The sequence below is a fragment of the Oncorhynchus kisutch genome, unplaced genomic scaffold (genome assembly GCF_002021735.2).
Source record: "Oncorhynchus kisutch isolate 150728-3 unplaced genomic scaffold, Okis_V2 Okis03b-Okis08b_hom, whole genome shotgun sequence".
In the NCBI taxonomy this organism is placed as follows: domain Eukaryota; kingdom Metazoa; phylum Chordata; class Actinopteri; order Salmoniformes; family Salmonidae; genus Oncorhynchus; species Oncorhynchus kisutch.
This window is the reverse complement of record NW_022261980.1, coordinates 12,784,590-12,807,488: the sequence shown is the minus strand read 5'-3', so window position 1 is coordinate 12,807,488 and position 22,899 is coordinate 12,784,590. Positions and strand designations below refer to the sequence as shown.

Genomic DNA, 22,899 nt, shown 5'->3' with positions numbered 1-22,899 from the left:
AGCACAAGACCCAACTCCATCAGCCCAGCACAAGACCTAACTCCATCAGCCCAACACAAGACCCAACTCCATCGGCCCAGCACAAGACCAAACTCCATCAGCCCAACACAAGACCCAACTCCATCAGCCCAACACAAGACCCAACTCCATCAGCCCAACACAAGACCCAACTCCATCGGCCCAACACAAGACCCAACTCCATCGGCCCAACACAAGACCCAACTCCATCGGCCCAGCACAAGACCCAACTCCATCGGCCCAGCACAAGACCCAACTCCATCGGCCCAACTCCATCGGCCCAACTCCATCGGCGCAGCACAAGACCCAACTCCATCGGCCCAACTCCATCGGCCCAACTCCGGCCCTACACAAGACCCAACTCCATCGGCCCAACACAATACCCAACTCCATCAGCCCAACACAAGACCCAACTCCATCAGCCCAACACAAGACCCAACTCCATCAGCCCAACACAAGACCCAACTCCATCGGCCCAACTCCATCGGCCCAACACAAGACCCAACTCCATCAGCCCAACACAAGACCCAACTCCATCAGCCCAACACAAGACCCAACTCCATCGGCCCAACTCCATCGGCCCAACACAAGACCCAACTCCATCAGCCCAACACAAGACCCAACTCCATCAGCCCAACACAAGACCCAACTCCATCAGCCCAACACAAGACCCAACTCCATCAGCCCAGCACAAGACCCAACTCCATCAGCCCAGCACAAGACCCAACTCCATCAGCCCAGCACAAGACCCAACTCCATCAGCCCAGCACAAGACCCAACTCCATCGGCCCAGCACAAGACCCAACTCCATCGGCCCAACACAAGACCCAACTCCATCGGCCCAACACAAGACCCAACTCCATCAGCCCAACACAAGACCCAACTCCATCAGCCCAACACAAGACCCAACTCCATCGGCCCAACACAAGACCCAACTCCATCAGCCCAACACAAGACCCAACTCCATCAGCCCAACACAAGACCCAACTCCATCAGCCCAACTCCATCAGCCCAACACAAGACCCAACTCCATCAGCCCAACACAAGACCCAACTCCATCGGCCCAACACAAGACCCAACTCCATCAGCCCAACACAAGACCCAACTCCATCGGCCCAACACAAGACCCAACTCCATCAGCCCAACACAAGACCCAACTCCATCAGCCCAACTCCATCGGCCCAACACAAGACCCAACTCCATCAGCCCAACACAAGACCCAACTCCATCGGCCCAACACAAGACCCAACTCCATCAGCCCAGCACAAGACCCAACTCCATCAGATGTTAAAGGACCTCAAACTTTTCTTTAACCGTTTTATTTTCCTATGTACAATGGAAACTAGGAGATGTAACATCATAGAGGGTTAAATAGTCATTTAGAAACAATATTATATACACATTTTTTTTTTTTTATCAGAGGGAACAGTTTTGTCATCACCTATGTACATACAGGTTGTTGTGCTCTTGCTGGCACGGTAGAATTAACTTGACAACAATGGAGAACGACGTGCTACTACTTTTACATTTATATCCATACAGAAGCATGGTGAAATAACAGAGTGCACGCAGGCACAAGTCAAAACAGGAACATACAGCTCATTTGCATATCAGTGACCTTCAACCCTGAGAGGCTGATACTATTGGCTGGGAGTTCTCCACTATTGTGTTAAAGCTGTACAGCTCCATATATATATATATATATAACAGGTCAGAGAAAAACATTTTAAAACCACGACAAGTGAGGTGACTCGTTTAATTTTGTCACTAAATTATTGCAGCCTCGTTTAAACTAACTTCCGTTGAGATCTCTAAAGGATTTTTGTTTCCCGCAAGTCTTACTCACTGCCTAGAAAAATCAGCTAATTCATCAACAACAATGTGGTACATGTACATATTCAATCATTTGTTCCTCAAGGGCATGTCTTCTTTGAAAAGGGAGGATCGTCATCAGTTTGCATTGATGTCAATGGGAATATTTGACTAAAATAGAAGTCAGGACTAAACAGTGCTACAGTTTGGGTCTGTTTACTCAGACAAAAAGTTAAGCCACTTCTAAAATTTAAAAAAGCATTCTCAGTTGAGAATTTTTTTTAAAGTTAAAAGTGCTTTTCAGTCCAGGAATAAACTTAACCTGAGTCTGGGGAAACCGACCCCCTGTATGTCCAACCCATAAACACCCATCCTAAAAGCCAACTAGATCAGACCAACCCTTGAGGTCAGTGTGATGATTACAAATCCAAGAAACATTTAGCTTAGCAGCACTAATCAGTATGTAAAGCACATCACTCATATAAAAACAGTCTCATCATCATCATCATCATCATCAGGTCAATATTTATATTCGTGTAGGTTTTTAGGCCGAATATATTCGGCCTAAAAACCTACACACCACATTTGACAAAACAAACACACCACATTTGACATATTTTCAATTTGAATCAAAACTTCATTTTGAAACAGCTCATAACTTAATGTTTACAACAAACAAACAAACAAATCCTAACTCCATGTGGGGCGGCAGGGTAGCCTAGTGGTTAGAGCGTTGGACTAGTAACCGGAAGGTTGTGAGTTCAAACACCCGAGCTGACAAGGTACAAAATCTGTCGTTCTACCCCTGAACAGGCAGTTAACCCCACTGTTCCCAGGCCGTCATTGAAAATAAGAATGTGTTCTTAACTGACTTGCATGGTTAAATAAAGGTAAAATATTAAAAAATCCTAATATGCTGCTTTTGTTCTCCGGAGGAATTGGCTTTTGTTTGGGGGAGTTTATGAAAAGTAGGTTGTTGCTATGCAAACACTGTTGTGTTGTATCGTACTACCGACTCGTCTAAAACAGGAGAATGACACAACTGCCCTGCCAGACAGACAACTAACACAGCAGGAGACAGAAACACGAACTGGATACAAAACATCACAGGTCTGATATCGATGAAACACTTAAAGGTTAATTTACAAAGACAATCTAGGGCCGTATATTTATAAAGCATCTCATAGTCGACCTGCTGATCTGCTGTAGGATCAGTTCAGACCTGCTGTAGGATCAGTTCAGACCTGCTGATCTGCTGTAGGATCAGTTCAGACCTGCTGTAGGATCAGTTTAGACCTGCTGATCTACTGTAGGATCAGTTCAGACCTGCTGTAGGATCAGTTTAGACCTGCTGATCTACTGTAGGATCGGTTCAGACCTGCTGATCTACTGTAGGATCAGTTTAGACCTGCTGATCTACTGTAGGATCAGTTTAGACCTGCTGATCTGCTGTAGGATCGGTTCAGACCTGCTGATCTACTGTAGGATCAGTTTAGACCTGCTGATCTACTGTAGGATCAGTTTCGACCTGCTGATCTGCTGTAGGATCAGTTTCGACCTGCTGATCTACTGTAGGATCCGTTTAGACCTGCTGATCTACTGTAGGATCCGTTTAGACCTGCTGATCTACTGTAGGATCAGTTTAGACCTGCTGATCTACTGTAGGATCAGTTTAGACCTGCTGATCTACTGTAGGATCAGTTTAGACCTGCTGATCTGCTGTAGGATCAGTTTAGACCTGCTGATCTGCTGTAGGATCAGTTTCGACCTGCTGATCTACTGTAGGATCCGTTTAGACCTGCTGATCTACTGTAGGATCCGTTTAGACCTGCTGATCTACTGTAGGACCCATTTAGACCTGCTGATCTACTGTAGGACCCGTTTAGACCTGCTGATCTGCTGTAGGCTCAGTTTCGACCTGCTGTAGGATCAGTTTCGACCTGCTGATCTACTGTAGGATCAGTTTAGACCTGCTGATCTGCTGTAGGATCAGTTTAGATCTGCTGTAGGATCAGTTTAGACCTGCTGTAGGATCAGTTTCGACCTGCTGATCTACTGTAGGATCAGTTTAGACCTGCTGATCTGCTGTAGGATCAGTTTAGATCTGCTGTAGGATCAGTTTAGACCTGCTGATCTACTGTAGGATCAGTTTCGACCTGCTGATCTGCTGTAGGATCAGTTTTGACCTGCTGATCTGCTGTAGGATCAGTTTCGACCTGCTGATCTGCTGTGGGATCAGTTTTGACCTGCTGTAGGATCAGTTCTGACCTGCTGATCTACTGTAGGATCGGTTCAGACCTGCTGATCTACTGTAGGATCGGTTCAGACCTGCTGATCTACTGTAGGATCGGTCCAGACCTGCTGATCTACTGTAGGATCGGTTCAGACCTGCTGATCTACTGTAGGATCGGTTCAGACCTGCTGATCTACTGTAGGATCGGTTCAGACCTGCTGATCTACTGTAGGATCGGTTCAGACCTGCTGATCTACTGTAGGATCGGTTCAGACCTGCTGATCTACTGTAGGATCAGTTCAGACCTGCTGATCTACTGTAGGATCAGTTTAGGCTTTCAGATCAGAACCAATAAGATTACATGGGGGAGGAGGGGGGGGTATGATCCTAGATTATAATGAATAAGATTACATGGACATGGGGGGGGGGGGGGGGGGGGGGTGTCTGACCCTAGATTATAATGAATAAGATTACATGGACATGGGGGGGGGGGGGGGTCTGATCCTAGATTATAATGAATAAGATTACATGGACATGGGGGGGGGGGGGGGGTCTGATCCTAGATTATAATGAATAAGATTACATGGACATGGGGGGGGGGGGGGGGGTCTGATCCTAGATTATAATGAATAAGATTACATGGACATGGGGGGGGGGGGGGGGTCTGATCCTAGATTATAATGAATAAGATTACATGGACATGGGGGAGGTCTGTTCCTAGATTATAATGAATAAGATTACATGGACATGGGGGGGGGGGGGGGGGTCTGATCCTAGATTATAATGAATAAGATTACATGGACATGGGGGGGGGGGGGGAGGTCTGTTCCTAGATTATAATGAATAAGATTACATGGGGGAGGAGGGGGGGGTATGATCCTAGATTATAATGAATAAGATTACATGGACATGGGGGGGGGGGGGGGGGGTCTGATCCTAGATTATAATGAATAAGATTACATGGACATGGGGGGGGGGGGGGGGTCTGATCCTAGATTATAATGAATAAGATTACATGGACATGGGGGAGGTCTGTTCCTAGATTATAATGAATAAGATTACATGGACATGGGGGGGGGGGGGGGGTCTGATCCTAGATTATAATGAATAAGATTACATGGACATGGGGGGGGGGGGGGGGTCTGATCCTAGATTATAATGAATAAGATTACATGGGGGGGGGGGGTCTGATCCTAGATTAGCGCTTCTACTCGGATGCTTTATGGATACAGGGCCAAAACACTAAACTACCTCATCATTACTGTAGAAGGCACAGATCCAGAGACCCGTCTGGTGTCAAATAGGTACCGTCTCGTTAAGGAACTACATACCCTACATTTTAAAACTACACACAGATCAAATGTGTGTCACAGTCCGTCCCCCCCCCCCTCTTAATCAACCGTTCTGAGCAGTGTCTGCCAAGGATGTAGTGGTAACAGAAGAAGGATCCTCTAGATTATTCTATTACTAATGCAGTGTAATAGATCTGCCCTTCACTAAATAAAAAGGTGTTTAAACAATATTTACTCTGAACTACAACCCTGGAGCCTATTTCCAGTCCCCAGCACCACTGAAACAACACAGAACACATGGTGAGGGTAGGGGAGAGACATATCATTGACCCAGTTTGTCTTTAACTTATTTATTTGTTTGTGTGGTGTGTGTGTGTCCTGTTGGATAGCGTCCCCATACAGTGTGCGTGTGTGTGTGTGTCTTTAGTGGTGTTCTGTTATCTGGGCCGGTGGTTGGCCAACAGGAAGTCTTTGTCTTTGCAGGTAAGGCAGAGTTTAAGGTTCCGGAGAGAACCCCCGGAGCAGAAGAACGCCCAGAGACCCACGAGGAACACGATGATGTAGGTGGGAACCAGGCTGCCCACGTACTGAGGGTTCTGGAATGTCTAGGAGAGAAATAACAAAAAGACTGATGAGTTATGGATCTCTGGGGAAATTCCTAACAGAAGGTTCTGGTTCAGGAACCTCTGGGAGAAAAAAAATACTGAGGGTTCTAGAAGGTCTGGGGAGAGACATGACAACAACGGCTGAGTTACTATGGGGACATGTTATGTCCCATTTGAAGTGCTGTGGTGAAGGACAGGAATCAGTGGAGGAGCCTGTGACATTATGTCCCAACAGGGATGAAGATGTTACTAAGTAAGAAAAAGTACTAGGATGTAAGACTACTGCCAACACACATTTACTTCTGAGTGTTTATTCATCAACCCATCAGTCAAGTCCACAATGATCTACTGTATCGGTCTATCCATCCAGCCAGCCATCCTTTCCAGCCATCCTTTCTGTCCATTTTCTGACTTACCAGACAGGAGACGAGGAGGTGGCTGATGACGACCACAGCCAGAGACCACCAGTGTTGTTTCTCACAGGAATCAAAGAACACCACACCCCAGAACATGTGGAGCAGGATGATGGCCATGGTCATGAACGCTGTAGGGGAGACAGAGAGAGAGTTAGCCTCAGGATGATGGCCATGGTCATGAAGGCTGTAGGGAGACAGAGCTAGCCTCAGGATGATGGCCGTGGTCATGAAGGCTATAGGGGAGACAGAGAGAGAGTTAGCCTCAGGATAATGGCCATGAAGGCTGTAGGGGAGACAGAGAGAGTTAGCCTCAGGACAATGGCCATGAAGGCTGTAGGGGAGACAGAGAGAGTTAGCCTCAGGATGATGGCCATGGTCATGAAGGCTATAGGGGAGACAGAGTTAGCCTCAGGACGATGGCCATGGTCATGAAGGTTGTAGGGGAGACAGAGAGAGAGTTAACATTGAGTTGTTATTTTACCTGAAATGCACAAGGTCCTCTACTCCGACAATTAATCCACACATAAAACGGTCAACCGAATTGTTTCTAGTCATCTCTCCTGCTTCCAGGCGTTTTCTTCTCTGGACTTTATTTTGGGATTTGAGACTTTCGTAAAATTAGGTGCATTACCGCCACCGACCTCGTTTGTCTTTCAGTCTCCCACGTGGGTATAACCAATGAGGAGATGAGAGAGGCAGGACTTGCAGCGCGATCTGCGTCACAAATAGAAAGGACTTCTATTTTTGCCCTTGACAACGCAGACGCTCGTTGGGGTGCGCGAGCAGTGTGGCCGGTGGGGCTTTACTTGGATCATTGCGCTCTAGCGACACCTTGTGGCGGGCCGGGCACCTGCAGGCTGACTTCGGTCGTCAGTAGAACTGCGTTTCCTCCGACACATTGGTGCGGCTGACTTCCGGGTTAAGTGGCTGTGTATTAAGAAGCACAGTTTGGTGGGTCATGTTTCGGAGGACACGTGACTCGACCTTCGCCTCTCTTGCAGCGATGAGACAAGATGAAAATTGGATCTCATGAAATTGGGGAGAAAAGGAGGGTAAAATATAAAAATTTAAAGACTACCGTCAGGAAAGTTAGTGAATTAAAACATTTCTTCCTGTGTGGTTTCAGGCTATTAAGTAAGTACATTTTAAAACATGGCAGACTCGTACAGTACCTGAGGACAGGAAGTAGTGTTGGGAGTCTCCATGGATACCAATGGTGCCGGGGCCAACAGAATCGGCCAGGATATTGACCATTGAGAACGCTCCACTCATGAAGCCGAACCCCAGCCCAGACACTGGGGAAAACAGACAGAGACACTATCAGACACTGGGGAGACAGACAACAACAGGGAAAGATGTAATGGCACTCTACGGTCTAAAATAACAGCTATGAGGGTTTTAATGTAATATGAACCATGATAACTGCTACCACAGAGGAAAAGGGGCTACAAAACTCTGCCTCAAAGCTAATATCTTCCATCTGCTTCCATTCATAATCTCTAATATCTTCCATCTGCTTCTATTCTCTAATCATAATCTCTCAAATCTAGCACCTGCTTCTAATCATAATCTCTCAAATCTAGCACCTGCTTCTAATCATAATCTCTCAAATCTAGCACCTGCTTCTATTCATAATCTCTAATATCTGCTTCTATTCATAATCTCTAATATCTGCTTCTATTCATACTCTCTAAAATCTAGCATCTGCTTCTATTCATAATCTCTCAAATCTAGCATCTGCTTCTATTCATAATCTCTAAAAATCTAGCATCTGCTTCTATTCATAATCTCTAAAAATCTAGCATCTGCTTCTATTCATAATCTCTAATATCTGCTTCTATTCATAATCTCTAATATCTTCCATTTGCTTCTATTCATAATCTCGAATATCTTCCATCTGCTTCTATTCATAATCTCTAATATCTGCTTCTATTCATAATCTCTAATATCTTCCATTTGCTTCTATTCATAATCTCTAATATCTTCCATTTGCTTCTATTCATAATCTCTAATATCTTCCATCTGCTTCTATTCATAATCTCTAATATCTGCTTCTATTCATAATCTCTAATATCTTCCATTTGCTTCTATTCATAATGTCTAATATCTTCCATCTGCTTCTATTCATAATGTTATGCACATGAGGTAATTTTCGGTCTTCCTCCACATTACCATAGGCTAGTTGCCGTATGGAGATCGGCATCGTTTCCTCTGCACTCAACATGAGCAAGCCTTCGTTTGCCTTCCTGTAAAACAAAGAAATATCACAACAATCAAACTACAGTATCATCAAATACAGTAGCACCCAAACCCAACCCTTAATTATACTACAGTTTACACGTTTCTCCAAGACTAAAAACAAAGAAAAGTCAAACTATCGTCGAATCACTGAGTGTCCATCCACTATCATTAAGCGTCCAAGTTTCTCTTACAACAAAAGCTATGAAAACAGGCAGAATCTGTCAGCTACTGGAAGTGCCTTCAGAAAGTATTCATACCCCTTGACTTATTCCACATTTGGTTGTGTTACAGCCGGAATTCAAAATGGGTTAAATAGATTCTCACCCATCTACACACATTATACCCCAAAAAACGACAAAGTGAAAAAAATATGTTTATAGAAATATTTGCAAATGTATAGAAAATTAAAATAGAGAAATATCTCATTTACATAAGTATTCAACACCCCTGAGTCTATACTTTGTAGAATCACCTTTGGCAGTGATTTACAGCTGTGAGTCTTTCTGGGTGAGTCTCTTCCAGCTATCCACACCTGTGCAACATTTTCCCATTATTACTTGTCAAAATACTTCAAGCTCTGTCAAATTGGTTGTTGATCATTGCTAGATAAAGCAATCATTTTCAGGTCTTTTAAAAGGTCATAGATTTTCAAAGTAGATTTAAGTCAAAACTGTAACTCGGCCATTTTACCGTCTTCTTGGTAAGCAACTCCAGTGTAGATTTGGCCTTGTGTTTGAGGTTATTGTCCTGCTGAAAGGTGAATACATCTCCCAGTGTAGATTTGGCCTTGTGTTTGAGGTTATTGTCCTGCTGAAAGGTGAATTCATCTCCCAGTGTCTGGTGGAAAACAGACTCAACCAGGTTTTCCTCTAGGATTTTGCCTGTGCTTAGCGCCATTCCATTTCATTTTTATCCTGAAAAACTCGTCCTTAACAATTACAAGCCATACCCATAACATGACGCAGCCACCACTATGCTTGAATACATGGAGAGTGGTACTCAGTAATGTGTTGTATTGGATTTGCCCCAAACATAACACTTTGTTTTCAGGACAAAAAGGTGAGCGTTTTGCCACATTCTTTTCAGTATTAAGTGCCTTGTTGGATGTTTTCAGGACAAAAAGGTGAGCGTTTTGCCACATTCTTTTCAGTATTAAGTGCCTTGTTGGATGTTTTCAGGACAAAAAGGTGAGCGTTTTGCCACATTCTTTTCAGTATTAAGTGCCTTGTTGGATGTTTTCAGGACAAAAAGGTGAGCGTTTTGCCACATTCTTTTCAGTATTAAGTGCCTTGTTGGATGTTTTCAGGACAAAAAGGTGAGCGTTTTGCCACATTCTTTTCAGTATTAAGTGCCTTGTTGGATGTTTTCAGGACAAAAAGGTGAGCGTTTTGCCACATTCTTTTCAGTATTAAGTGCCTTGTTGGATGTTTTCAGGACAAAAAGGTGAGCGTTTTGCCACATTCTTTTCAGTATTAAGTGCCTTGTTGGATGTTTTCAGGACAAAAAGGTGAGCGTTTTGCCACATTCTTTTCAGTATTAAGTGCCTTGTTGGATGTTTTCAGGACAAAAAGGTGAGCGTTTTGCCACATTCTTTTCAGTATTAAGTGCCTTGTTGGGTGTTTTGGAATATGTTTTATTCTGTACAGGCTTCCTTCTTTTCACTCTGTCGTTTAGGTTAGTATTGTGGAGTAACTATAATGATGTTGATCGATCCTCAGTTCTCTCCTATTACAGCCATTAAACTCTGTAACTATTTTAAAGTCACTCATGGTGAAATCCCTGAGTGGTTTCCTTCCTCTCGGGCAACTGCGTTAGGAAGGACACCTGTATCTTTGTAGTGATTGGGTGTATTGATACACCATCCAAAGTGTAATTAATAACTTCACCGTGTTCAAAGGGATATTCAATGTCTGCTTTTTTATTTTATTTTACCCATCTACCAATAGATGCCCTTTTTTGTGAGGCATTGGAAAACCTCCCTGGTCTTTGTGGTTTGAAATTCACTGCTCGACTGAGGGACCTTACAGATAATTGTATGTGTGGGGTACAAAGATGAGGTATTCATTCAAAAACCTTCTTAAAACACTATTATAGCACACAGAGTGAGTCCATGCAACTGATTTAAACCCATTTTTACTCCTGAACCTATTTAGTTTTTGCCATAACAAAGGGGTTGAATACTTATTGACTCAAGACATTTTAACTTTTCGTTTTTTTAATTTGTAAAAAAAAAAAAATGAAAAACATCCATTTTGAAATGAGGTATTGTGTGTAACCATGGGTAACGTAGAGATGCGCTCTTAAGGGCAAATATTCAGAAGGATGCAGAAGGTCCTGGTGCAAAGGTGTGATAGCCAGCAATTCCTATTGACAACACAAACAGGTAGACAATAGACTTCTCAAACTAAATAAACGGGCTTATCCTGTAGCTTCCATAGCTCTTATAGGTAGAGGGTGGATCTGGCTCAAGCAGCCTCCCCAATCTACCCAGAAATCCCAAAACTGGAGCTTATATCCTCTAGCCCCTCCCTGGGCCATACCCATGTCCAATGACAAGTGAGCAGATAACTGGTAAACTAAATGTAACTGTCTTCCTCATTAATTACCCCATTACTACATCCTGTCTAAAACAGAGGGAACCACTTCCACGTACGCTTTACAAAATTGGGCACACGTTAAACATCGGCAACCCAGTAACATATAGTGGTGAGCAACGGCGGGCGCGCAAACAAACGACACAGACAAGACACACGGAGCTCTTGACCCAATGTGGGAAGTCTGAATAAAGGCAAGCATTAACAGAATGAAACAGAGTCTCTAACTCGTGAGTGTTACGATGATTCTGTGCACCGAAACAACGTTTCACTCTGGCTTGCTAGAGACAGGAAAATACGGGCCGCCCCCAGGTGGTGAGGGTAGGTAACAACATCTCCACCCCGCTGATCCTCAACACTGGGGCACCACAAGGGTGCGTTCTGAGCCCTCTCCTGTACTCCCTGTTCACCCACGATTGCGTGGGCACGCACGCCTCCAACTCAATCATCAAGTTTGCGGACGACAACAGTGGTAGGCTTGTTTACCAACAACGACGAGACGGCCTACAGGGAGGAGGTGAGGGCCCTCGGAGTGTGGTGTCAGGAAAATAACCTCACACACAACGTCAACAAAACTAAGGAGATGATTGTGGACTTCAGGAAACAGCAGAGGGAACACCCCCCCATCCACATCGATGGAACAGTAGTGGAGAGGGTAGCAAGTTTTAAGTTCCTCGGTCGGTACACATCACAGACAAACTGAATTGGTCCACCCACACAGAGAGCATCGTGAAGAAGGTGCAGCAGCGCCTCTTCAACCTCAGGAGGCTGAAGAAATTCGGCTTGTCACCAAAAGCACTCACAAACTTCTACAGATGCACAATCGAGAGCATCCTGTCGGGCTGTAGCACCGCCTGGTACGGCAACTGCGCCCACATCCGTAAGGCTCTCCAGAGGATAGTGAGGTCTGCACAACGCATCACCGGGGGCAAACTACCTGCCCTCCAGGACACCTACACCACCCGATGTCACAGGAAGGCCATAAAGATCATCAAGGACAACAACCACCCGAGCCACTGCCTGTTCACCCCTCTATCATCCAGAAGGCGAGGTCAGTACAGGTGCATCAAAGCTGGGACCGAGAGACTGAAAAACAGCTTCTATCTCAAGGCCATCAGACTGTTAAACAGCCACCACTAACATTGAGTGGCTGCTGCCAACACACTGACTCAACTCCAGCCACTTTAATAATGGGAATTGATGTAAAATATATCACTAGCCACTTTAAACAATGCTACCTAATATAATGTTTACATACTATACATTATTTATCTCATATGTATACGTATATACTGTACTCTATATCATCTACTGCATCTTTATGTAATACATGCATCACTAGCCACTTTAAACTATGCCACTTTGTTTACATACTCATCTCATATGTATATACTGTACTCGATACCATCTACTGTATCTTGCCTATGCCGCTCTGTACCATCACTCATTCATATATCTTTATGTACATATTCTTTATACACACAAGTGTAAGGTATTCGTTTTGGAATTGTTAGTTAGATTACTCGTTGGTTATTACTGCAATGTCGGAACTATAAGCACAAGCATTTCGCTACACTCGCATTAACATCTGCTAACCATGTGTATGTGACAAATAACATCCGCTAACCGTGTGTATGTGACCAATAACATCTGCTAACCATGTGTATGTGACAAATACATTTGATTTGATTTGAAATAACCGCCTTTACATGTGGAAACGATTCTCCTAAAATACCTTTCAAACCTTTTCCTACCGAACTGGGCATGATGGATAAACAGCAGCTTACTGCTAACACAGGAGCTATAGAATAATATAGTGCTGCAGTATAATGCTAACTGCTAACACAGGAGCTATAGAATAATATAGTGTTGCAGTATAATGCTAACTGCTAACACAGGAGCTATAGAACAATATAGTGCTGCAGTATAATGCTAACTGCTAACACAGGAGCTATAGAATAATATAGTGCTGCAGTATAATGCTAACTGCTAACACAGGAGCTATAGAACAATATAGTGTTGCAGTATAATGCTAACTGCTAACACAGGAGCTATAGAACAATATAGTGTTGCAGTATAATGCTAACTGCTAACACAGGAGCTATAGAACAATATAGTGCTGCAGTATAATGCTAACTGCTAACACAGGAGCTATAGAACAATATAGTGCTGCAGTATAATGCTAACTGCTAACACAGGAGCTATAGAATAATATAGCCGTGTAGTATAATTCTAACTGCTAACACAGGAGCTATAGAATAATATAGCCGTGCAGTATAATGCTAACTGCTAACAAAGGAGCAATAGAATAATATAGCCGTACAGTATAATGCTAACTACTAACAAAGGAGCAATAGAATAATATAGCCGTACAGTATAATGCTAACTGCTAACACAGGAGCTATAGAATAATAAAGTGCTGCAGTATAATGCTAACTGCTAACACAGGAGCTATAGAACAATATAGTGCTGCAGTATAATGCTAACTGCTAACACAGGAGCTATAGAATAATATAGCCGTGCAGTATAATGCTAACTGCTAACACAGGAGCTATAGAATAATATAGCCGTGCAGTATAATGCTAACTGCTAACAAAGGAGCAATAGAATAATATAGCCGTACAGTATAATGCTAACTGCTAACACAGGAGCTATAGAACAATATAGTGCTGCAGTATAATGCTAACTGCTAACACAGGAGCTATAGAACAATATAGTGCTGCAGTATAATGCTAACTGCTAACACAGGAGCTATAGAACAATATAGCCGTGCAGTATAATGCTAACTGCAAACACAGGAGCTATAGAATAATATAGCCGTGCAGTATAATGCTAACTGCTAACAAAGGAGCAATAGAATAATATAGCCGTACAGTATAATGCTAACTGCTAACACAGGAGCTATAGAATAATATAGCCGTGCAGTATAATGCTAACTGCTAACAAAGGAGCAATAGAATAATATAGCCGTACAGTATAATGCTAACTACTAACAAAGGAGCAATAGAATAATATAGCCGTACAGTATAATGCTAACTGCTAACAAAGGAGCAATAGAATAATATAGCCGTACAGTATAATGCTAACTGCTAACACAGGAGCTATAGAACAATATAGTGCTGCAGTATAATGCTAACTGCTAACACAGGAGCTATAGAACAATATAGTGCTGCAGTATAATGCTAACTGCTAACACAGGAGCTATAGAACAATATAGCCGTGCAGTATAATGCTAACTGCAAACACAGGAGCTATAGAATAATATAGCCGTGCAGTATAATGCTAACTGCTAACACAGGAGCTATAGAATAATATAGCCGTGCAGTATAATGCTAACTGCTAACACAGGAGCTATAGAATAATATAGCCGTGCAGTATAATGCTAACTGCTAACAAAGGAGCAATAGAATAATATAGCCGTGCAGTATAATGCTAACTGCTAACACAGGAGCTATAGAATAATATAGCCGTGCAGTATAATGCTAACTGCTAACAAAGGAGCAATAGAATAATATAGCCGTGCAGTATAATGCTAACTGCTAACAAAGGAGCAATAGAATAATATAGCCGTACAGTATAATGCTAACTGCTAACAAAGGAGCAATAGAATAATATAGCCGTACAGTATAATGCTAACTGCTAACACAGGAGCTATAGAATAATATAGCCGTGCAGTATACTGCTAACTGCTAACACAAGCGCTATAGAATAATACAGCCGTGCAGTATAATGCTAACTGCTAACAAAGGAGCAATAGAATAATATAGCCGTACAGTATAATGCTAACTGCTAACACAGGAGCTATAGAACAATATAGTGCTGCAGTATAATGCTAACTGCTAACACAGGAGCTATAGAATAATATAGCCGTGCAGTATAATGCTAACTGCAAACACAGGAGCTATAGAATAATATAGCCGTGCAGTATAATGCTAACTGCTAACAAAGGAGCAATAGAATAATATAGCCGTACAGTATAATGCTAACTGCTAACACAGGAGCTATAGAATAATAAAGTGCTGCAGTATAATGCTAACTGCTAACACAGGAGCTATAGAACAATATAGTGCTGCAGTATAATGCTAACTGCTAACACAGGAGCTATAGAATAATATAGCCGTGCAGTATAATGCTAACTGCAAACACAGGAGCTATAGAATAATATAGCCGTGCAGTATAATGCTAACTGCTAACACAGGAGCTATAGAATAATATAGCCGTGCAGTATACTGCTAACTGCTAACACAGGAGCTATAGAACAATATAGTGCTGCAGTATAATGCTAACTGCTAACACAGGAGCTATAGAATAATAAAGTGCTGCAGTATAATGCTAACTGCTAACACAGGAGCTATAGAACAATATAGTGCTGCAGTATAATGCTAACTGCTAACACAGGAGCTATAGAATAATATAGCCGTGCAGTATAATTCTAACTGCTAACACAGGAGCTATAGAATAATATAGCCGTGCAGTATAATGCTAACTGCTAACAAAGGAGCAATAGAATAATATAGCCGTGCAGTATAATGCTAACTGCTAACAAAGGAGCAATAGAATAATATTGCCGTACAGTATAATGCTAACTGCTAACACAGGAGCTATAGAACAATATAGTGCTGCAGTATAATGCTAACTGCTAACACAGGAGCTATAGAACAATATAGTGCTGCAGTATAATGCTAACTGCTAACACAGGAGCTATAGAACAATATAGCCGTGCAGTATAATGCTAACTGCAAACACAGGAGCTATAGAATAATATAGCCGTGCAGTATAATGCTAACTGCTAACAAAGGAGCAATAGAATAATATAGCCGTACAGTATAATGCTAACTACTAACAAAGGAGCAATAGAATAATATAGCCGTACAGTATAATGCTAACTGCTAACACAGGAGCTATAGAATAATAAAGTGCTGCAGTATAATGCTAACTGCTAACACAGGAGCTATAGAACAATATAGTGCTGCAGTATAATGCTAACTGCTAACAAAGGAGCAATAGAATAATATAGCCGTGCAGTATAATGCTAACTGCTAACACAGGAGCTATAGAACAATATAGTGCTGCAGTATAATGCTAACTGCTAACACAGGAGCTATAGAATAATATAGCCGTGCAGTATAATGCTAACTGCTAACACAGGAGCTATAGAATAATATAGCCGTGCAGTATAATGCTAACTGCTAACAAAGGAGCAATAGAATAATATAGCCGTACAGTATAATGCTAACTGCTAACACAGGAGCTATAGAACAATATAGTGCTGCAGTATAATGCTAACTGCTAACACAGGAGCTATAGAACAATATAGTGCTGCAGTATAATGCTAACTGCTAACACAGGAGCTATAGAACAATATAGCCGTGCAGTATAATGCTAACTGCAAACACAGGAGCTATAGAATAATATAGCCGTGCAGTATAATGCTAACTGCTAACAAAGGAGCAATAGAATAATATAGCCGTACAGTATAATGCTAACTGCTAACACAGGAGCTATAGAATAATATAGCCGTGCAGTATAATGCTAACTGCTAACAAAGGAGCAATAGAATAATATAGCCGTACAGTATAATGCTAACTACTAACAAAGGAGCAATAGAATAATATAGCCGTACAGTATAATGCTAACTGCTAACACAGGAGCTATAGAATAATAAAGTGCTGCAGTATAATGCTAACTGCTAACACAGGAGCTATAGAACAATATAGTGCTGCAGTATAATGCTAACTGCTAACACAGGAGCTATAGAATAATATAGCCGTGCAGTATAATGCTAACTGCTAACACAGGAGCTATAGAATAATATAGCCGTGCAGTATAATGCTAACTGCTAACACAGGAGCTATAGAATAATATAGCCGTGCAGTATAATGCTAACTGCTAACAAAGGAGCAATAGAATAATATAGCCGTGCAGTATAATGCTAACTGCTAACACAGGAGCTATAGAATAATATAGCCGTGCAGTATAATGCTAACTGCTAACAAAGGAGCAATAGAATAATATAGCCGTGCAGTATAATGCTAACTGCTAACACAGGAGCTATAGAATAATATAGCCGTGCAGTATAATGCTAACTGCTAACAAAGGAGCAATAGAATAATATAGCCGTACAGTATAATGCTAACTACTAACAAAGGAGCAATAGAATAATATAGCCGTACAGTATAATGCTAACTGCTAACACAGGAGCTATAGAATAATAAAGTGCTGCAGTATAATGCTAACTGCTAACACAGGAGCTATAGAACAATATAGTGCTGCAGTATAATGCTAACTGCTAACACAGGAGCTATAGAATAATATAGCCGTGCAGTATAATGCTAACTGCTAACACAGGAGCTATAGAATAATATAGCCGTGCAGTATAATGCTAACTGCTAACACAGGAGCTATAGAATAATATAGCCGTGCAGTATAATGCTAACTGCTAACAAAGGAGCAATAGAATAATATAGCCGTGCAGTATAATGCTAACTGCTAACACAGGAGCTATAGAATAATATAGCCGTGCAGTATAATGCTAACTGCTAACAAAGGAGCAATAGAATAATATAGCCGTGCAGTATAATGCTAACTGCTAACAAAGGAGCAATAGAATAATATAGCCGTACAGTATAATGCTAACTGCTAACAAAGGAGCAATAGAATAATATAGCCGTACAGTATAATGCTAACTGCTAACACAGGAGCTATAGAATAATATAGCCGTGCAGTATAATGCTAACTGCTAACACAGGAGCAATAGAATAATATAGCCGTACAGTATAATGCTAACTGCTAACACAGGAGCTATAGAATAATATAGCCGTGCAGTATACTGCTAACTGCTAACACAAGCGCTATAGAATAATACAGCCGTGCAGTATAATGCTAACTGCTAACAAAGGAGCAATAGAATAATATAGCCGTACAGTATAATGCTAACTGCTAACACAGGAGCTATAGAATAATATAGTGCTGCAGTATAATGCTTCTTTTTTTTAACTAGGCAGGTCAGTTAAGAACAAATTCTTATTTTCAATGACGGCCTAGGAACAGTGGGTTAACTGCCTGTTCAGGGGCAGAACGACAGATTTGTACCTTGTCAGCTCGGGGGTTTGAACTTGCAACCTTCCGGTTACTAGTCCAACGCTCCACTAGGCTACCCTGCCGCACCTTCTAGGAAGACATGGCAGAATGCATAAGGGAAATAGGCCCTATATTAAAATAGCACATTCTAACAGAAGTTTAGTGTGCATTCGTGACGAGTTGGGCATAAATCCACATCTCCACAAGGCCAGAGACCAATAATATAAAATGTTATCCATTTTAAAACAAAATGTGGAATAACTCAAAAAGGGTGTGAATACTTTCTGAAAGCACTGATATTCCTCTCAACAATGGACTTCTTCTCTGTTACAGTCTGGAAAACCCCTGAGGGATATAAGACCAGAATGTAGAGCAGCAGCATCGCTGAGCAGGTCATGGGGATAGGCTTACTACACCTGGGTTCAAATACTATTTGAAATCATTTCAAATACTTTATCTGGGTTTGATTTGAGCTTGTCGGGTTTAAAATTGACCAATAGATGACCTTAAAAAAAACAGCCATCGCTGACTATGTAGCACTCCACACAGGCTAAAGCAAATGAACCCAGGTCTGTTTTTGAGCCCAGGTCTGCGACTTACTTCAGCAGCTTGTAGTAGCCAAAGCGGCAAGTCTCCTGCAGCAGCACGGAGAGCACCACCCCGAATATGAGCAGTCCTTTCTGCTGGGAGGAACTCTCTTTGTTGCTGATCTGAACGGTGATGAACCACACTAGTGAAGACAGCAGCAGAGAACACAACCAGAAGAACGCCCTGGGAGAGAGAAGAAGAAAAATAAAAAAAACATGAGTTTAACACTAGGTATAGAAACACTCATAAAATAAAGGTTCCGTCACACACACTGAAATGGACAGAGTTTAGGATTGGATGAACTCGTCTCCAAATAGGATTTTTTTTAGACACATAGTACTACTGTATACAAAATAGACACTGGTCAATACACACAACATAATACATACATAGCAAGGTACCCCTGTAATACACGTTGTACACTTCTCATATAGCCACATACATAATATTTAGCTAACTAAGTACATACAAGAATGACTGTACTGTGAAATAAAACATTCTACGGGTGCTCCACAAAATGTCAAAGAAATACAGGGGGGGTACCTGTAGTCGCGCATGTGCGACTATTTAGGATTAGTGCTGGGCTGGAACAAAACATTGCGCGACCTGTAGCTCTCCAACTAACAGTGGTTTGTGTTTAACATTTGCAGACACTTAACGGAGTCAATAATTCTAATACAGCAAAAGCACATGTCCGGAAATGTGTGACCAAAAAGAAAGAGGTTTTGTTTGTGATTTAGCATTAGCCTTTGGGCTACCTAGTTCTCATATACGGGTAACTACTGTTGGCTAGAAGGCTACATTATCCAAATCTAGATGGTTTGCTTGCTATCTATTTATTTCGTTAACGTCACACTAGCTACTTACCCGGCGATAAGAAATATCACTCGGAGTGGGTCCCTGGCAATAGTAAACAAGAACAGTGCAATGGCAGGGCCGAAAGCGATGAATGTACACCCGAAAAACACAGATGCAGTCATTTTGGGGCTTGGTCCGACTTCGACTCAAGTTAGCCTGTTAACAAAACCTCCACCGCAGGGCCCTTCTTCTCTTCAATGGCTGAAAGAGTGTATCTTTCCGAGAGCTTGGATGCTTCTTTACAACTGAAGTAAACCTGAAGCTATCTAAATAATCTCATTGTTGTGTATTTTATTGTGGGTTCCTTGATGCTACAGTATCACTTCCTGTTCTAAATGTTTGCAGGCACGTGACCGCAGGAGCAAAGATATTCGACGACAAAAGTTCCCGCATAGCCAATATTCAGCAATTGCTTTCAGACAATGATAAATGATTTCAGACAAGACGATACACCTAAATTAAAAACATAGCTATTCATACGTTAGTTGTATACGTGTGATTTATGAAAATAGTATTATTTATGTCTGTGCCACTATCGAATTTAGATAAATAAATAGGTCGGCTTTCTCGTTTCCTCACTATCTTTGACTCTCTTCAACAGCGACATCTACAGTCTTCATAAAGCATTACATTCTGAGATAGTATTAACCAACGTTATCAATCCACTCTCAAATCAAAATTCAAATCAAATTGCATTTTCAAATCAAATCAAATTTTATTTGTCACATACACATGTTTAGCAGATGTTAATGCGAGTGTAGCGAAATGCTTGTGCTTCTAGTTCCGACAATGCAATAATAACCAACGAGTAATCTAACTAACAATTCCAAAACTACTACCTTATACACACAAGTGTAAAGGGATAAAGAATATGTACATAAAGATGTATGAATGAGTGATGGTACAGAGCGGCATAGGCAAGATGCAGTAGATGGTATCGAGTACAGTATATACATATGAGATGAGTATGTAAACAAAGTGGCATAGTTTAAAGTGGCTAGTGATACATGTATTACATAAAGATGCAGTAGATGATATAGAGTACAGTATATACGTATACATATGAGATAAATAATGTAGGGTATGTAAACATTATATTAACTAGCATTGTTTAAAGTGGCTAGTGATATATTTTACATCAATTCCCATTATTAAAGTGGCTGGAGTTGAGTCAGTGTGTTGGCAGCAGCCACTCAATGTTAGTGGTGGCTGTTTAACAGTCTGATGGCCTTGAGATAGAAGCTGTTTTTCAGTCTCTCGGTCCCAGCTTTGATGCACCTGTACTGACCTCGCCTTCTGGATGATAGAGGGGTGAACAGGCAGTGGATCGGGTGGTTGTTGCATTTTAACATGCGCCGAATACAACAGGTGTAAACCTTACCGTGAAAAAACATACTTATAAACCAACAATGCAGTTGTTTTATAAAATTGGGTGGATTTCCTTGTCAAATTGTAGGCTTATCGTGTGTATTTAAATACAAATATATGATGAATATTTTTTTGAACAGCTGTTTGACCAACATTTAACAGCAGAGGTCACTATTTGTTCTCTACCAGATAAAGACTGAAGCAACCAACTACTGTATCTGTAAATATTCTGTTCATTAAACCCAAGATGATGTGTCATGGTGCATCTGTGACAGCCACCTCTGAGTAACAGAAACCGTACAGTGCCTGGCTAGATCAGCAAGATATATAAGATCACATCTGCTGATTCCAAATGACATCATGTACTATGTGCAGCGTGTCAATTCTATTTGAGAGGTTCTACAATGTGGCTTTTAAATCTGTATTTTGTATTTTCAACTAATATATCATTGTGGAGTGACATTTTAATACATGTTTTCTATCTGTAACATCTGTTACATATATCCAGACTACATGCACCACATCATTAAATAGGATTAGGTGATCTCTATGATATGCACAGTCCTATCATCTTTGATGTCTCGCTCTCTCTCTCTTTGATCTCTCTCTGTCTCTCTCTCTCTCTCTCGCTCTCTCTCTCTCTCTCTCTCTCTCTCTCTCTCTCTCTCTCTGTCTCTCTCTCTCTCTGTCTCTCTCTCTCTCTGTCTCTCTGTCTCTCTCTCTCTCTCTCTCTCTCTCTCTCTCTCTCTCTCTCTCTCTCTCTCTCTCTCTCTCTCTCTCCCTCTGTCTCTGAGAAGGGGGACAGCTAAGAGGACAATACTGCCATGGCAGCCCGCAGACAGCCGGAGTGGAGTGGTCCACTCAAAGTGGATGAGCGATGGGGCTGAAGTGACTGGAAACAGGCAGAGTGCTGGATGTTTACACCCGTCGTTGCCTGGCAGTCAGGACCCCAGGTCGACCACGAGACAGGAAGCAGGGGATAGAGAACACTACCAGAATGGCCCCGGCTGCCTCAGGACACCGTGTGAGAGAGCTGCTAGCTAGCTGGCTGCCTCAGGACACTGTGTGAGAGAGCTGCTAGCTAGCTGGCTGCCTCAGGACACCGTGTGGGAGGGCTGCTAGCTAGCTGGCTGCCTCAGGACACCGTGTGGGAGGGTTACTAGCTAGCTGACCGCCTCAGGACACCGTGTGGGAGGGTTACTAGCTAGCTGGCTGCCTCAGGACACCGGGTGGGAGAGCTGCTAGCTAGCTGGCTGCCTCAGGACACCGTGTGGGAGGGCTTCTAGCTAACCGGCTGCCTCAGGACACCGTGTGGGAGAGCTGCTAGCTAGCTGGCTGCCTCAGGACACCGTGTGGGAGGGTTACTAGCTAGCTGACCGCCTCAGGACACCGTGTGGGAGGGTTACTAGCTAGCTGGCTGCCTCAGGACACCGGGTGGGAGAGCTGCTAGCTAGCTGGCTGCCTCAGGACACCGTGTGGGAGGGCTTCTAGCTAACCGGCTGCCTCAGGACACCGTGTGGGAGAGCTGCTACTAGCTAGCTGGCTGCCTCAGGACACCGTGTGGGAGGGTTGCTAGCTAGCTGGCTGCCTCAAGACACCATGTGGGAGAGCTGCTAGCTAGCCGGCTGCCTCAGGACACCGTGTGGGAGAGCTGCTAGCTAGCCGGCTGCCTCAGGACACTGTGTGGGAGAGATGCTAGCTAGCCGGCCGCCTCAGGACACCGTGTGGGAGAGATGCTAGCAGGTATTAAAGAACTTTCTGTTCAAGGGGACTTGGTTGTTTGTTTTTAGTATA

The 22,899-nt window shown here is 42.5% G+C and overlaps 1 protein-coding gene and 1 long non-coding RNA gene across 5 annotated transcripts; both read right to left on the bottom strand.

The window, feature by feature from the left end:
* Positions 1-2,796: 2,796 nt before the first annotated feature.
* On the bottom strand, positions 2,797-4,482 carry LOC116359650 (uncharacterized). 3 transcript variants are annotated; one of them, XR_004206727.1, is made up of 2 exons: positions 3,179-4,482; positions 2,797-3,022 (listed from the first exon to the last, which is right to left on the bottom strand). It is a non-coding gene; the product is annotated as an uncharacterized LOC116359650 (long non-coding RNA). The 3 variants fall into 3 exon arrangements; XR_004206728.1 differs by having other exon boundaries at positions 3,209-4,482; XR_004206729.1 differs by having other exon boundaries at positions 3,329-4,482.
* Positions 4,483-5,656: 1,174 nt separating this feature from the next.
* Positions 5,657-20,099, bottom strand: LOC109877603 (gamma-secretase subunit Aph-1b). Of its 2 annotated transcripts, XM_031812800.1 has the most exons (6): positions 19,747-20,092; positions 18,892-19,062; positions 8,549-8,622; positions 7,549-7,671; positions 6,377-6,504; positions 5,657-5,960 (listed from the first exon to the last, which is right to left on the bottom strand). In XM_031812800.1, exons 1-6 carry the CDS (start codon positions 19,857-19,859, stop codon positions 5,793-5,795), a joined length of 777 nt encoding a protein of 258 aa, XP_031668660.1. In that variant the 5' UTR covers positions 19,860-20,092; the 3' UTR covers positions 5,657-5,792. The 2 variants fall into 2 exon arrangements, with proteins under 2 accessions (XP_031668660.1, XP_031668661.1); XM_031812801.1 differs by lacking the exons at positions 5,657-5,960; positions 6,377-6,504 and adding an exon at positions 6,511-6,761 and having other exon boundaries at positions 19,747-20,099.
* Positions 20,100-22,899: the final 2,800 nt, after the last annotated feature.